This window comes from Pipistrellus kuhlii, unplaced genomic scaffold (genome assembly GCF_014108245.1).
Source record: "Pipistrellus kuhlii isolate mPipKuh1 unplaced genomic scaffold, mPipKuh1.p scaffold_m20_p_1, whole genome shotgun sequence".
Classification (NCBI taxonomy): Eukaryota; Metazoa; Chordata; class Mammalia; order Chiroptera; family Vespertilionidae; genus Pipistrellus; species Pipistrellus kuhlii.
In genome coordinates this window covers 85,251,739-85,265,929 of record NW_023425404.1, presented here as the reverse complement: position 1 = coordinate 85,265,929, position 14,191 = coordinate 85,251,739, and the positions used below count along the sequence as shown (strand labels likewise).

Sequence of the window (14,191 nt, the reverse complement as noted above, 5' to 3'; positions counted from 1 at the left end):
TTTTCTCTTTAGTTGCTTGACAGAGTAGTAAAGTGTTTTCTTTTGAAGATAGGCTCACAAGCTCTCCTCCCTCCCTCAATTCCACCCCACCCCCGCACCTTTCAAAAAAACAAACCAACCACACACACTATTCCTACCCCGATAGGGTGTATGTGATTTTTGGTTAAATTTGATGAGGGCCTAATAGATGGACCATATTTTTAAAACTCTACGAGAGGAAGGTGTGGAACATTGAGCAGGCATTTTAATTCATTGGTATATACAAATGACATTGTTTTCTGTTTCACACACTGAATAATAGCCACAAAAATGATTTAATTATTTTTGTTTTTTAGTCTAAAACATTTGTCCATCTTTACAGCTGATATGTTTTAATCAATGAGAGAGGAAACAGAGATAAACATTGATTGATTGCCTCTATACGTACCTTGACCAGGGATTGAACTGGCAACCTATTGTAGGTGCCCTGACTGGGATTCAAACCCCCAACCTTTTGGTGTACAAGACAACATTCCAACCCATTGAGCCATATGGTCGGGGCAAAAATGATTTAATTATTGATAACTCTAGGAAAGAATATGTTTCACATGAGTTGTCTATAAATTATGGAGTATATAAAGTGCAAAGTTGTCTTAATACAAGTTTTAAATCTACAATATAAGGAATCAACAAATGTAAAATGTGTCATGTTTGTATGAATTTCTACTTGAATATACAACATGCATGAAGCTTACCAAACACTCTCCGTGGGAATGAGTTGAGAATACTCATGTGTGTGCTTATTGAATAGGTAACATGACTTTCTGAGTGCAAAGTGCAGAGTAGGGGGACCGGCTGAACTTTTGAGTCTATATATGTTTGATTCTCAGATGCTTGACTATTCAGATTTAATACTCTAAAATACTTCTGAGAATTCTGCAATTGTATGAGATTGGCACCAAAGAGGGACAGATATCTATTGTGTAATTTTTAATTTTTTAATTTTTAAAAAATATATTTTATTGATTTTTTTTACAGAGAGGAAGGGAGAGGGATATACAGTTAGAAACATCGATGAGAGAGAAACATCAATCAGCTGCCTCCTGTACACCTCCCATTGAGGATGTGCCCACAACCAAGATACATGCCTTTGATCAGAATTGAACCTGGGACCGTTCAGTCCGCAGGCCGATGCTCTATCCACTGAGTCAAACTGGTTTTGGCTCTATTGTCTAATTTTTCAAATGTATTTATTTTAAAATGAGAATAATAGCATTATTATTTCTTAAATTGATTTTTAGAGAAGAAGGGAGAGGGAGAGAGAGAGAAATATCAATGATGAGAGAAATCATTGATTGGCTGCCTCTAGGATGCCCCACACTAGGGATCAAGTCTGCAACCCGGGCATGTGCCCTGACTGAGAATCAAACCTTGACCTCCAGTAACAGCATTATCAAGCAACATGTTTTTGCCTCATTTTCTATCTCCAGCTTGAATAATTAGCAAGATATTAAGCATTTAAAAATACTGTTCTTCAGCCCTGGAGTAAGTGCAATTTTATATTGCTTTTCTTGAAAACTCAGAATTATTATCATTTGAATGTCATAGAATTGCATGCACTGAAGATCTTTCTGTGCACGAATCAGGTTATTTGTGCTGTTGTCCTTGTGTGGTAGCCTAGACCCTATCAGTGGAAGCTCAAGAAAAAGTAATGTTGCAATTTTCCTATTATTAAAATAGAATCCTCCAATTACATTTAAAACGATGATCTGAGTCCCTGTGGCATTGTTTACTCAGTTCTGTAAGAAGAAATAGATCATTTAGTTTGAAACCTTGTTTGGTTTAGAATATAATTGTTTTCAGAACATAGTGAACATGATCACATTTTAACAGTTAATGTGCCAGCTGGTGTTGGCTCAGTGGCTGAACATCAACCTATGAACCAGGAAGTCACTGTTTGATTTCCGATCAAGGCACATATCCTGATGTTTTTATCACTCTCTCCCTTCCTCTCTGAAAGCAATTAAAAATATGTTTAAAAAAAGTTAATGTCGTAGTTGGGTTATACCTTTTATACTGTTGAGACAATAACAAACACAATTTACTATTGCTTCTTCCCTTACTTGTGCGTACTAACTGTGTGTCTGTACCGTGTTTCTCGTTCAGCCTGGCCAAACTGAAGCCTGAGAAGAGATGAACAACAAACCAGATTCAAAAATGGCTTGAAAAGCACATGTTGCACAGATGTTTTTAAACAATAAATTTACTTTTAATGAATTCTTAGTGGCTGTTGACAAATTTTGTTTACGACATCAGCAGTTTTGATGGCTTAGTAATTTCCATATTAATCAATTTGGAACTTCTTTATTTTGATTTCAATCTTGGTGTTTAAATCACTGCTTGGAAAGGCAAAGAAGTCTTTTTTCCTATCATTTTAATGGAAAACCATATTCCTAGCTGCTGGCGTATTCAGAAATCATCAGCACACACCGATTAGATGTAAGAATCAATGCTTTCAAGTGTATGTAATGTACTAATTTGGTTTCATTATGAAGGTCACGGCTAGGGACACAGGCAGACAGCAGATGAACAGTTCAAGGGAAGGAGGTGTGTCCATTGGGATAGTCGCTCATCAGTTGATGACGAAGTGGGCCAGGTAGAAAGTGACCTTTGGGCAAAGAAAAGTGCCTTCATGGGTTACAAAATTTAGATTTAAAAAAAATGAAGGGTTAAGAAAATATCTGTGTTCAGGGATGGCTGAACCAGCAAGTACTTCCAATCAGAAAAGTGGAGATACTTTGACCAGTAATCCTGAGGTTTGTTGAGACCATAGGGAATGGGGGAACACACTTTTATAGAAATGTTTCTGGAGAGAGTCTGCCTGGGTAAGTGCTCCAGTCACAGATCCAAGTGCCGGTCCAGTGTCCTTACGTTAGAATGAAGCTTTGTGCTGGGAAGAAGGCTTTGTTTTTCATGGCCCCTCAGGATTTCACACACAGTCTTCATTTAGCAAGCTCTGTTTCTCTGAAAACCTTATGGTTACTGCATTCCACTTAGAAATGAATGTGATAATGAAAAAAACACACACACACACACAAAAACAACACCACCACTATTTAATAAAAGGGTATTGGAGAACTGGGTTGTGTGCCAGGAGAAGGATTTCACTCTGAAGACACAGTAGAGCTTGCCATGCCACCTTCGCTCCCACTCTGCCAAGTGGAATTTACCTGTATTATAGGAAGAATACACAACAAAACAGGGTTTGTTTGTGTCAGAAGTGTTGGGACTTGTAGTTTTGTAGGACACGGGCCCTGTGAATTAATGTGACCAGTTTCCTGTTGGTAAAATCAAATGGCATCTGATACAACCTGCCGGGGATTTAGGGGATGCAATTTAAATCACCCCAACGAGGTGCAAGAGCAATACTGCTTCATGGCAAAGGCTGAACTTAAAGGGAATGATTCTGCATAATCTTACTTGTCGTCTTATTTCATCTGGAATATAGCATTTATTGTTCTATAAGTACACCTACTGGGGAGTTTCCTTGGAATAAGTTCCAAATTTGTAAATCCCAAGTACTTACTGTATGCTTCTTTTAATTTGAATGTAAACAGAGGTTCCATTTTTTTAACGCAGGAAAATAAGTGTCAGCCTGACTTGTTAGCAAAGACAAGTTCTAGGGAAGCTGATATCCTACTCTTCAAGTATTCTTTTCCTTGTTGGCAGTTTTAAGTAGAGTGCTGACATCTATAGCACTGGAGCTGACTGCAAAGGGAGCCAGAGGGGCACAGAGCATGACAGCTAGGCCTTTCTGAGGCCTTCCTGGCACTTCTTAACATTTCTTTTCCGTAGACCTGCACATGAATATAGAATGCAAGTATCATGAATGACACTTACTTTATAGTCTCTGCAAAGCAAATCTTTTTGCAAAAGAATTTTGACAGTTCAGAAATGCTAAGTCAATTTCAATTTTAGACTGGCTAAGAAATGGAATCCTTTTTTTTTTCTTTCTTTCTATTGATATGAAAATTGAAGGCTAGTGACTATTCACCCTCTAATAACACAGGGTAAATAAATACTATCACACCATTGAAAAATATACTAGAAGACAGGCTCGGCTAATGACATTTGCCACAACATGTATTGGCAATATTATATCTGATGTTTTTGATTTGTTACCAGTAGAAGTTCTGTATCTTTTACATTAGAAATAATGGATCAAGTACATGTTATTTCTAAATGTATTTTTATCATGCCACAAATTATTATATAAAGGTAATTGTTTGATCCTTCCAAATAGTTTTTTAAACAATTCACTGGAGAAGTAACCTCTTTCATAATTAAATGTAAGATGGTTTTTTGTTTTTTGTTTTTTTACCTATCTTTAATAATAGCCAATTTAGAAACAAAAGACAAATTGGATTAAATTTCCTATCATAGCAAAATGACCATGTCTTCTGTTAACATTTCTACTTAACATTTTATTTTAGGACTAGATGCACGAAAATTCATGCAAGAGTAGGCCTTTCTTCCCCCTGCTGCTGGCACTGGCTTCCCTCTGGTACCCGGAACCCGGGCTTCCCTCTTTTGGCTGCTGGCAGGCACCTGGGACCTGGCCTGGCTTCCCTCCAGCTTCGTCAGGAAGGACGTCCAGAAGGACATCCAAAAGAAGTCCTGTCTAATAAGCATAGTACCCTTTTATTATTATAAATGGGTGAGCCACCCATGCTTTAGGCCAGGAATTTTCAACCTTTTTCATCTCATGGCACACATAGACTAATTACTAAAATTCTGTGACATACCAAAAATTTTGATTCATTTACACTGGACAGCTATTGTATGCTTTTTTATTTGACAATATAAGGGAATAGAAGTCAGTGCCCCTGACTAAGTAGTCAGGTATTACACGCCTTAAAAATTCTTGTGGCGCATCAGTTTGAAAATTTCTGCTTTATGCTAAGGCCATGCCCCCAAACCCATTCTGATCCTTTCTTGCCTGTTCCAGCACTTTTGCCTATCCACAGTTCATTCTCTCTCCCATGTCAGGAATTGCCCTTCTCTACTAGACTATTTTCACATTATCCTACACTCAGCTGTTATTTCCTCCATCTCAGAGAAAATTCTCTCTCTACCTACTCTTTCAACTGCTACCTCATTTTCTCTTCCACTCTTAAGAGCAAACTTTTGGATACATTTGTACTTGTTGTCTTCATTTTCAGTTCTTTCTTAAACTCCCTGCAATGAAACTTTCACCCTCCGTGGTCCCATAAAACCTGTTCTCATCTAGTTCACCCATGGCCCCTTTATGGGTGAGACTTCCCTGTACCTCCTCAGCCCCGCAACTGCAGGTGCACTTGGCACATCAGCTCTTGCTTTCCTTGGAGATCACCCTTGCTGTTTTTCCTTCTTCCTCTCTGCACACTGTTTTGTCTCCTTTGCCAATTCTGTATCTAGCTCTGTTTTCCTGATATTAGAATGCCTCTTTTTCTCTTTTCAGTAACACAGAATTTTTTTATTCCTAGGAAACAGAGCTTCAGGGCTCTAAAGACAGCTTATGCACAGATGACTCCCATTCAGGTATCCACTGTGAACTCTAGATTTGGAGGTCCAACTGTCTCCTTGATATATTCGCTCATATGTTAACCAGGCATCTGGAACTTAATATGCTCTCAGCTCAGTTCCAGACATTTTCCCCCAAACGTCTGTCAGTCTTCTCTTTCTCAGAAAATGGCAGCCGTGTTTTCAGTTGGTTAGGTCCAAAACCTTGGAGTTATCCTTGACTCTTAGTTTTCACTTATACCCCACATTTATTAATGTTCAAAGGCCAAAGCCCTTTTGATTTGGTTTCAGCACTTATCTCCGATCTTAGCACTTTCATGCCCCCACTGCTGCCACCACTGAGGAAGCCCTCATCCTCCTTACTTTCCCTGATTTCACACAGAACCTTAACACGATAGCTAGAGGTCACATTACTTCCCCGCTCTTTCAACTCACTAGTAGCTTTCTCAGTCACTCAGAGTAAAAGTTGAAATCATTAGTCACCTGTTGGACCCTATAGGACTTGCCCCCACTCTCTCTGACTTCATTCCTTCTACTATTTCCTTAGCTGACTGTAGCTACACTAGCCTCCTCTTTTCTGATTCTATCAGGTACACCAGAGTCTTTGTCCTTGCTTACTGTCTGCCAAGAATAATCTTTTCTCAGATAACCATGGGTTCTCTCTTATGCCTTTAACATCTTTACTCAAATGTCAGCCTTTCGGAGGTCAAGCCAACATCATAAACTTTGCTCCCTTCCACCTGATACTTTCTGCCCCCAATTTTTGGCATTGTTTATCTCCTCTGCATTCATTACATAACATATACTTATATCCCCCTGACTTGGGTTAATAGTAAGTCAAGAGTGGCAGGGCTTGTTAACCCTTTCCCCCCACTGTATTCCTAGCAGACTTACTGGTGCATAGTCAATGCCCAGTAGTGTAACAGATGCCCAGTAGTGTAACAGATGCCAAGTCACTGGTAGCCCTTCAGTGCATCCCCCAACTTTAGTGGCCAGTTTCTGCCTCTGTGCCCGAGGACTTTCTGGAGCCTTGGAAAAAAGCGCTGCTTCTCTCTGCAGGACTACCAGTATGCCCAGGTATGACACCTCTACAGAACAGTCCTCAGCCAATGACCCAAGAAAACCAGTGTAAATCCAGGTACTTACTCCAATCCCTTTGGCCCCTAAGAATATAATTCTAGGGTGTCAGTCTATACCCTTAGCTCTTAAAGTGGGTCCTTAGACTAGCAACATGGAAAGATCTGGAGCCTGTTAGAGGTGAAGAATCGCAAGCCCCTCTCCAGACCTACTGACACCAGAACCCACAGTTTAACATCCCTGGATATGTCTGTGCATGTTACAAGTTAAGAGCTGGCCTGTGGGATTTAGCTCTTCTGGCCCACAGTAGTAGCTGGCTTGAGAACTCTTCGTCTGGGTTGCCTTTCTGCCCTTCTGTCACATCTCCACTTCCGTACCGTGATTCTTGCAGCTTTCATAAAATCCCTGTCCTGAATATCTGTCTCAGAATTGCTTTATCACAAAATTCAGACTAAGATAAGTGTTGTTTAAAAAAAAAAAACAGTAAAATTTCTAGAATGAGGGGGTCCTATACACGAGGAATTTTTACCTGGTGTAATTTCATAAAATTATAACAAGTTGTCACTCCTGGGCAGTGCTAGTGCTGGTGTTTGTTCTCATCTTTCGAAAGATGATGCACTTCCAAAGTCAGCCTTGACTAAGGAACTGGATCTCTTGGAGAGCAGGCCTTGTCATACTCTCCACCAAACATGTCAAACTCAAAGGCTAACATGGGCCAAATAAACAAGGTTTAAGTTTATGTGGGCAACAAAAAACCAAAAGTTTAATTTTTCATAGAAATATAGGTTTATTTTGATAGAGACATGTTGAATACAAAGGGCTGAAATGAATGAGTAGTCCTATATAATAAAAGCCTAATATGCAAATCAACTGAGCAGCAGAACAGCTGGTGAAACAACCGGTCACTATGACATGCACTGACCACCAAGGGGCAGACGCTCAAAGCAAGAGCTGCACCCAGCCCACGGGTCCTGACCGGCAGAGGTGGCAGCAGAGGGTGGGGCTGGCAAGTGGGCAGTCCCAGGCCAGCCAAGGTGGGTGCTAGCCAGAGCCCCCTGACTTCCCATCGGTTGCCCTGCAGATTGGCCCTGATTGCCAGCCAGGGCTAGGGACTCTACCCATGCACAAATTTTGTGCACCAGGCCCCTAGTTGTTAACATAAAATAATAGAACATTTTAGTAAAAATTGATATTTTTTCTTGAACATTAACTTACCTGACACTGAATTACTATACAAATTAATAAGCATAACACAAATAAATCTATTTTTTTTCTGGTTCTCTGAAAGTGAAATATTTCCTGGTATGCACACTAAACAAGTCAGTGTAAGACTAATGACATGGCCTGCATGTAAGGCAAATGAATGAAACACGATTATAGTAATTAGTCACTAGCAAATGTTGTAGTTTGTTATTAATAACTAGAAGCCCAATGTACAAAGATTTGTGCAAGAATGGGCCTTCCTTCCCCTGGCTGTTGGCATCACCTTTCCATTCAGGCCCTGGAGCCTCCTCTTTCTATTCTGGCCTCACCTTCCCATGCTGCCCAGAGGCCCTGAGTGGCAGGGGCAATGCAGGACCCCCAGCCACTTGGCACTTGCATATTAACCTACCATCTTTGTTGAGTTAATTTGCATGCTCACTCTTGATTGGCTGGTGGGTGTTGTGAAGGTCCAGTCAGTTTGCATATTTTATGTGTAGATTATGTGTAACCGGATACTGTAAAAACTTGAGTTATGACATTTTTATTAAAATGTTTCTTGTGTACCGTTATATTGGCTGAGCCACAAGAATATTTGTTGTGGGCCATGTGGACTGTGAGTTTGACATGCGTGGTCAACAGATTCATAGTTTGTTCTTTGGTTTGTTGTTGAAATTACCTTTTTCTTGTCTTTTAGTAGACATAAAAGATGTAATTATTTCCTATTACTGCAGATTTGCAAATCTTTATTTCCAAATTAAATTTATTTCAAGCAGTTTCCATCCTTCAGGCTGCGAGTTGTATAGTTGAAGGTCATGCCCAGAGTACATGTTAAAATTGCCCTATTGATGTCTTTGTAAGCTTCAAAATGCCAGCCTCCAGGAGATGGTGTAAAAAGTCAGAACCTTGACTTTACTCTTCACAAGTTTGTGATCAGCTGCTGTGTGGAGAATGAACTCCTCTGGAGGCCAGGCTGGCAGTTAGCAGACTGCTTACCCTCGCTGGTACTCTGGAACTTTCCCATTCCTCCCATCAGCCCCATGCACTGCTGAGCCCAGAATCCCCCTTATTCTCCACCAGGGGTGGAGACAATCTCACCTCTTAACTTCTCCTTTCATAACATCTATAATATTTGTATTATAATTTGAATTTCTTCTGTAATCATTTCTCCCTCTTTGGTTATTTAACAGTTCCAGTTCTTTAAAAAAGAAAACAAAGGAATAACTTTACATTCTTTTGTCCACACAAAGAAATAGAGACTTTGAAATGAACTAAAGTGACTTAACACTAACTGCAAAAAGTCCCTTCTTTCTATGCTAGAGTGCTCCTCCAGGTGACTTCTGAGGTTACACATTATCACTTCAGTTCCCCTTTCTGATTGTTTTGGGTAACTGCTGGTTATTATGTCTTACCTAAGGAGAAAAGTATACCATGACTCCCCTCAATACTAGGGCTGCTGGTTGGCACTTACTGAACAGTCTGCTAAAACTGTTTGTAATAATCACTCAATCCATGTAATATCCCTCAGGTAGGTGCTCGTTTAGTCCCATTTTATGGGTGAAGAAACTGAACACAAAGGTTCAGAGAGGTAAACTAATTACCAGGTTCACACAGTGGTTGTATGTGGAGCCACGCTGAACCCACTTCTGGATTCAGAATACTGGTCCCCCTCTAAGGCACGTGCAGGCCCCCTCTGCTGAAATAGCCTCTTCCACTGTGTTTTGCTGCTCCCAAACCTGTGTGGAAGCCAAGATTGCTATGTAGTTCAGCTGTAAGGCAGCATTGTTCCTGTGTGCTATGAAAAATATAGATCCTGCTTGCTAACTGGGAAGTGAGGAAGTTAATGTCCTTTGAAGCTGGCTTTTCGTTTGTGTTCCTGCCCTATTTAATTTCTGTAGCTTTCTGTGTCTGAGTCCTTTCTTGTCCCAAAATCGTTCCTAAGGACTCAGGATTTTGTTAATTTTAAAACTACCAACTGCCATAGTCCCTCGCCAACAACTGATTGACAGATCTGCCTAGACTGGACCAGGAACCCTAAGGGAGATGAAACAGCGGAGTGTAGCATTCCTCCTGCTCTTTCTCAGGTGGCTGCTGTAAATGCTCTTCTCCTTCCTGTTTTGATGCTCATTTCCCTCCCCTTTCTACACACCTTCTTGTACCTCAGCTCTGCTCCACTGCTCCTGTTACTTTTATCTTCTCCCATTAAAATAATTGTGAAGCTATGCTTCTTTTCCTCAGGCTTTGTTGGAAGTCTGTGCTTTGCCTGCTAACCCTTTGGAGATTCTTTGTCTCCTCACCCTTGAATCCTGTCATCGCTGCCCAGACCAGCATGTCTGCCTGACCCTACAGATGACTCTGAGGCCAGCTCACTCTGGGGCTCAATAGGAGTTGCCTGCCTGTAGGGCTCCTCTGCTCACATGTCTGTCTGAGCTTGGTGAATTCCCACTGCTGCTTATAGGGAAATAACTTCTTATCTACTTCTGTTTTTATAACTGATTTTAGTCATGAGGAAAGCATTTCTGATTAGTGTACTTTTGAATTTCTAGAATTTCAGGTTTCATTTCTTTCTTTTTTTATTTCCTTTTAGAATGTAGTCATAAAAACATTTTTTATATTGAGTAAGTGATATAATCTACATACTTTTCTTCAGTATAGGTTGATTCTGAAACAACTGGAAGACAGTGAACTTTAAGCCAGCTGTCAGTAGGACCTCTCACGGGAAGGATAGTTCCCTCTGGTGTTCTTTCTAGAGCACAGCAGCAGCCAGTTCCTGGTGTTACTTAGAGCATAGTTGGGAGCATGGGTAATTGTCCATGCAGGACACTCTCTGCTACGCACCTGAATTGTTCTAGAGATATTGGGGGAAAGGCTCTTGCCCTGACATAAACTTGGTCTGCTGTGTCTCAACACCAAGTAAGTATAAATGAATAGTAAACCTCCTGATGGGGAGTCATATTTCAGCACCTAACAATAAGTACCCTATTAAAGATTAGCTTGCACTACTCCTTTGCCAGTTGGCGGGTGAGAGCTGCAGATCTGGAGGCAAAGAAATCTACAGTTTGTGAAGTGAAGCCTGATGAGTGTGTTGGCCACTTGGTGCTTCTGGTGGGAAAGGCCAGTAACTTGCTGTGAGAGGGGTGTGGACTTGTAGCCCTGGTTACCTCTCAAGGGAACAGTTTCATTTCCTTACCATATGCAGTCTCTGCTTATGTTCCCCTGTCCACTGTAGGTCTATGTAACTCCAAGACAAACACGGGGGGTATATACTCTGAGTGGACAGATCATTATGATCTCTGAACGTATAAGAATCAGGCCACTCAGAGTGTGAGTGTGTGTGTGTGTGTGTGTGTGTGTGTGTCTATTAGAGGCCCGGTGCATGAATTTGTGCATGGGTGGGGTCCAGCCAGCCTGGCCAGTGTGTGCGTGTGTGTGTGTGTGTGTGTGTGTGTGTGTGTGTGTGTGTGTATGTATGTGTATTAGAGGCCCGGTGCATGAATTCGTGCATGGATGGGGTCCGGCCAGCCTGGCCAGTGTGTGTGTGTGTGTGTGTGTGTGTGTGTGTGTGTGTGTGTATTAGAGGCTCGTGTGTGTGTGTGTGTGTGTGTGTGTGTGTTTTAGAGGCCCGGTGCATGAATTCGTGCATGGGTGGGGTCCAGCCAGCCTGGCCAGGGGGAGGGGACATGGGCGGTTGGCCTGCCTGTCTTCTAGTTGAACTCCTGGTCAAGGGGACAATTCACATATTATCCTTGTATTGTATAGGATATACACTGAGTGGCCAGGTTATTATGCGTTCAGAGATCATAATAATCTGGCCACTCAGTGTACATGCATGTGCCTTATACAAAGAATCACTTGGGCAGTGAAGTAAATTAAGGATTTTACTGTTCACCTGGCAAGAATTGTTTTTGGCGATGAGTAGGTGGAATTTTTTAATTCCAGTTTTGGAATGTATATGATTCTTTAGTACTTGTAAGGTAAAACCATTAATTTACATATTCTACCAATATTTAGCAGAGGCCTACTAAATGCTAGGCCTCATGCTAAGTGAGAGGACTTTAGTGGTGGGTGTAACTCAGCAAGCAGGTGTTGAGAAAGGGCCTATGGTCATGGTTGTGTGAAGGCCTTGCCCAGACCAGGAGAGTCAGCCTCCCTCTGGAAGCTGCTAGTGAAAATGAGACCCAAAAGGTGTTTGAGTTCTCTGTCTGAGGAAGGCTCTGGGGGAAAGGAGTATTCAGACTCTTTTGATGTGATCTGCAGTAAGAAATCCGTTCCACCTTGCAACCTATGTAGACATACATACACAGTAACTGAAACATTGCACAAAGTTAATGCTTGTTCTTCCTCTCTATGATGCGCTCTGTTGGGTATTGCTGAGAGGCAGCCAGTTAAGGGCCTGGACTCTGAAGTTAGGTTACCTGGCTCCAAATCCCAGTTGAAAGGCAGAGTGGCTTAATGTTAAGGCCAATTGAAAGCCATTCAAAAGAATGATTTGATAATATTTACACTTTTTAGAAAATTAAAAGATTACTATAACCACAGTGTGTAGGATAAATTAAAGAGCTAAACCAGAGTGAATGCCAGGAACATTTTTAGGTAGCTATTGTAAAAATCATGGCCAGAAATGGTGGTGGCTATGGGGACAAAGATTCCACATATATTTCTTAGGAGGAATCTAGGTTATTTGGTTAGATCAGTGGTTGGTAAACTCATTAGTCAACAGAGCCAAATATCAACAGTACAATGATTGAAATTTCTTTTGAGAGCCAAATTTTTTAAACTTAAACTATATAGGTAAATTATTATAAACTATATAGGTACATTGTTATTAACTTAATTAGGGTACTCCTAAGCTGGCCTTTGCTAAAAACTAAGGGGGACAGAGTCACATGTGGCTGGAGAGCCACATTTTGCCGACCACTGAGTTAGATGTAAGAAAAGAAGGAAGACTAAGAAGTACTCTCACAGTTTTGACCTGATTACCTGGGTGGATAGTCATACACTGACTAGAAAACATGAAAGGTGGATCATATTTGAAGAAACATGATATGTTGGATCTGACTTTCACTTGTCTGCAGTTTGCCCAAGTGGAGGTGCCTGATGGGCAGAAGAGGGGTAGAGGCTGGCCAGAAAGCTGATACTTAACACCATGGCAGTGCTAGTGGAGGGTGGTCTGGGAAGCCTGCGCTGAGGAAGAGGAGCAGGCTGAGGCCAGAGTTCTGAGGATTCTTCACATACAGGGGGCAGCTCAGGGTAGGGAGTGGACTGGGCTGGTGGAAGATGTTGATTATTGAGAAGAAGCTTCTGTAGAGAAAGGAAGAAAACCCGAAGAGGATGGTCATTAAAGCCAAAGCTAGAGTATGTTTTTATTAATTAAGTACCTGGTCAATGGTGTTCCTGCTGAGAGGTCAAAAGGTACTCATGGTCTCAGCTGCGTTGGAATTATCGATGCCAGTATAAATCACTGGACCGGTTTGAATGGTTGCTCCTTGTTATATGATACCCTTTACTGTTTCTGCATGATGCCAGTACAGACAATCTCTTGATGCTAGTGTTTCTTCCAAGTTAAAGATATTATATATTAATTCTTATTTTAAGAAGCAAAGCTCTTTCCCATACTAACATTCCCTACATAAACACAGAAACCTGTGCCAGATTTCCATATTTTTGAGACATTTGTTACTTAAATAAAATTTAAGTAACATTAATCCTAATTGTAGTTTTTTACAAAGGATTGTAGAAATTAGGGTGCAAATTTTTTTAAAGTAAATTATTACCAAAATATAAGTTGGAGGGAAAATAAATTTAATGATTATTTTTATTGACATGGGATTACTTCTTGCCTTCAGTGATGAGAGAATCTATCATCCATCCCCTATCTGTTTCTCTTTTGTCTTATGTGGTGGCAGTTGTGGTATTGACCAGAGTTGGTGTGGATTCTGATGACATCAGCTACTCTAAATTAGAATAGTACTTAGTTCCAATTTTTGCTTGTATTTATAAAACTAGGAAAGTAATTAGGTCAGCTGTATAGCTTCTTTCATCAAAGTACCAGGTTTAAAATTACTTTCTTTGAAAATATATTTTTTTAAATTATGACATTTAACCATTATAACACATAATCAGGAGTCCTCACTCTATACTTTCACACATTTCAGACTGTTTTCCCAGGACCTTTTTCCCCAGGGTTTGTGGGTATTTTTCATTCTCATGGCAAAAAAAAAAAAAAAAAAAAAAAGAAGAAGGAGGGGGAAAAAAAGAACTGTGATTTGCAGATGTCCTTGTTTTTCAAGGCAACACTTCACTTTTTATGTTCTGTTATAAAATGTTGGGCATGTCCTAACTATTAATGCTGAACAAATAGGCTATTGAAACT

At 40.6% G+C, this 14,191-nt stretch overlaps 1 protein-coding gene across 33 annotated transcripts in view; it reads left to right on the top strand.

Annotated features, from left to right (window-relative positions):
* Positions 1 to 14,191, top strand: part of PARD3 (par-3 family cell polarity regulator) — a 569,056-nt gene that overhangs the window by 345,267 nt on the left and 209,598 nt on the right. For 3 of the 33 annotated variants that reach the window (XM_045586324.1, XM_036454395.2, XM_036454379.2), the window contains exon 21: positions 2,146 to 2,256. The exons of the other annotated variants lie outside the window; for them this stretch is intronic. In XM_045586324.1, the coding sequence (XP_045442280.1) occupies positions 2,146 to 2,176 (31 nt within the window). In that variant the 3' untranslated portion in view covers positions 2,177 to 2,256. Of the gene's footprint in view, positions 1 to 2,145; positions 2,257 to 14,191 lie in introns of those variants that run through there. 33 annotated transcript variants of the gene reach the window in all.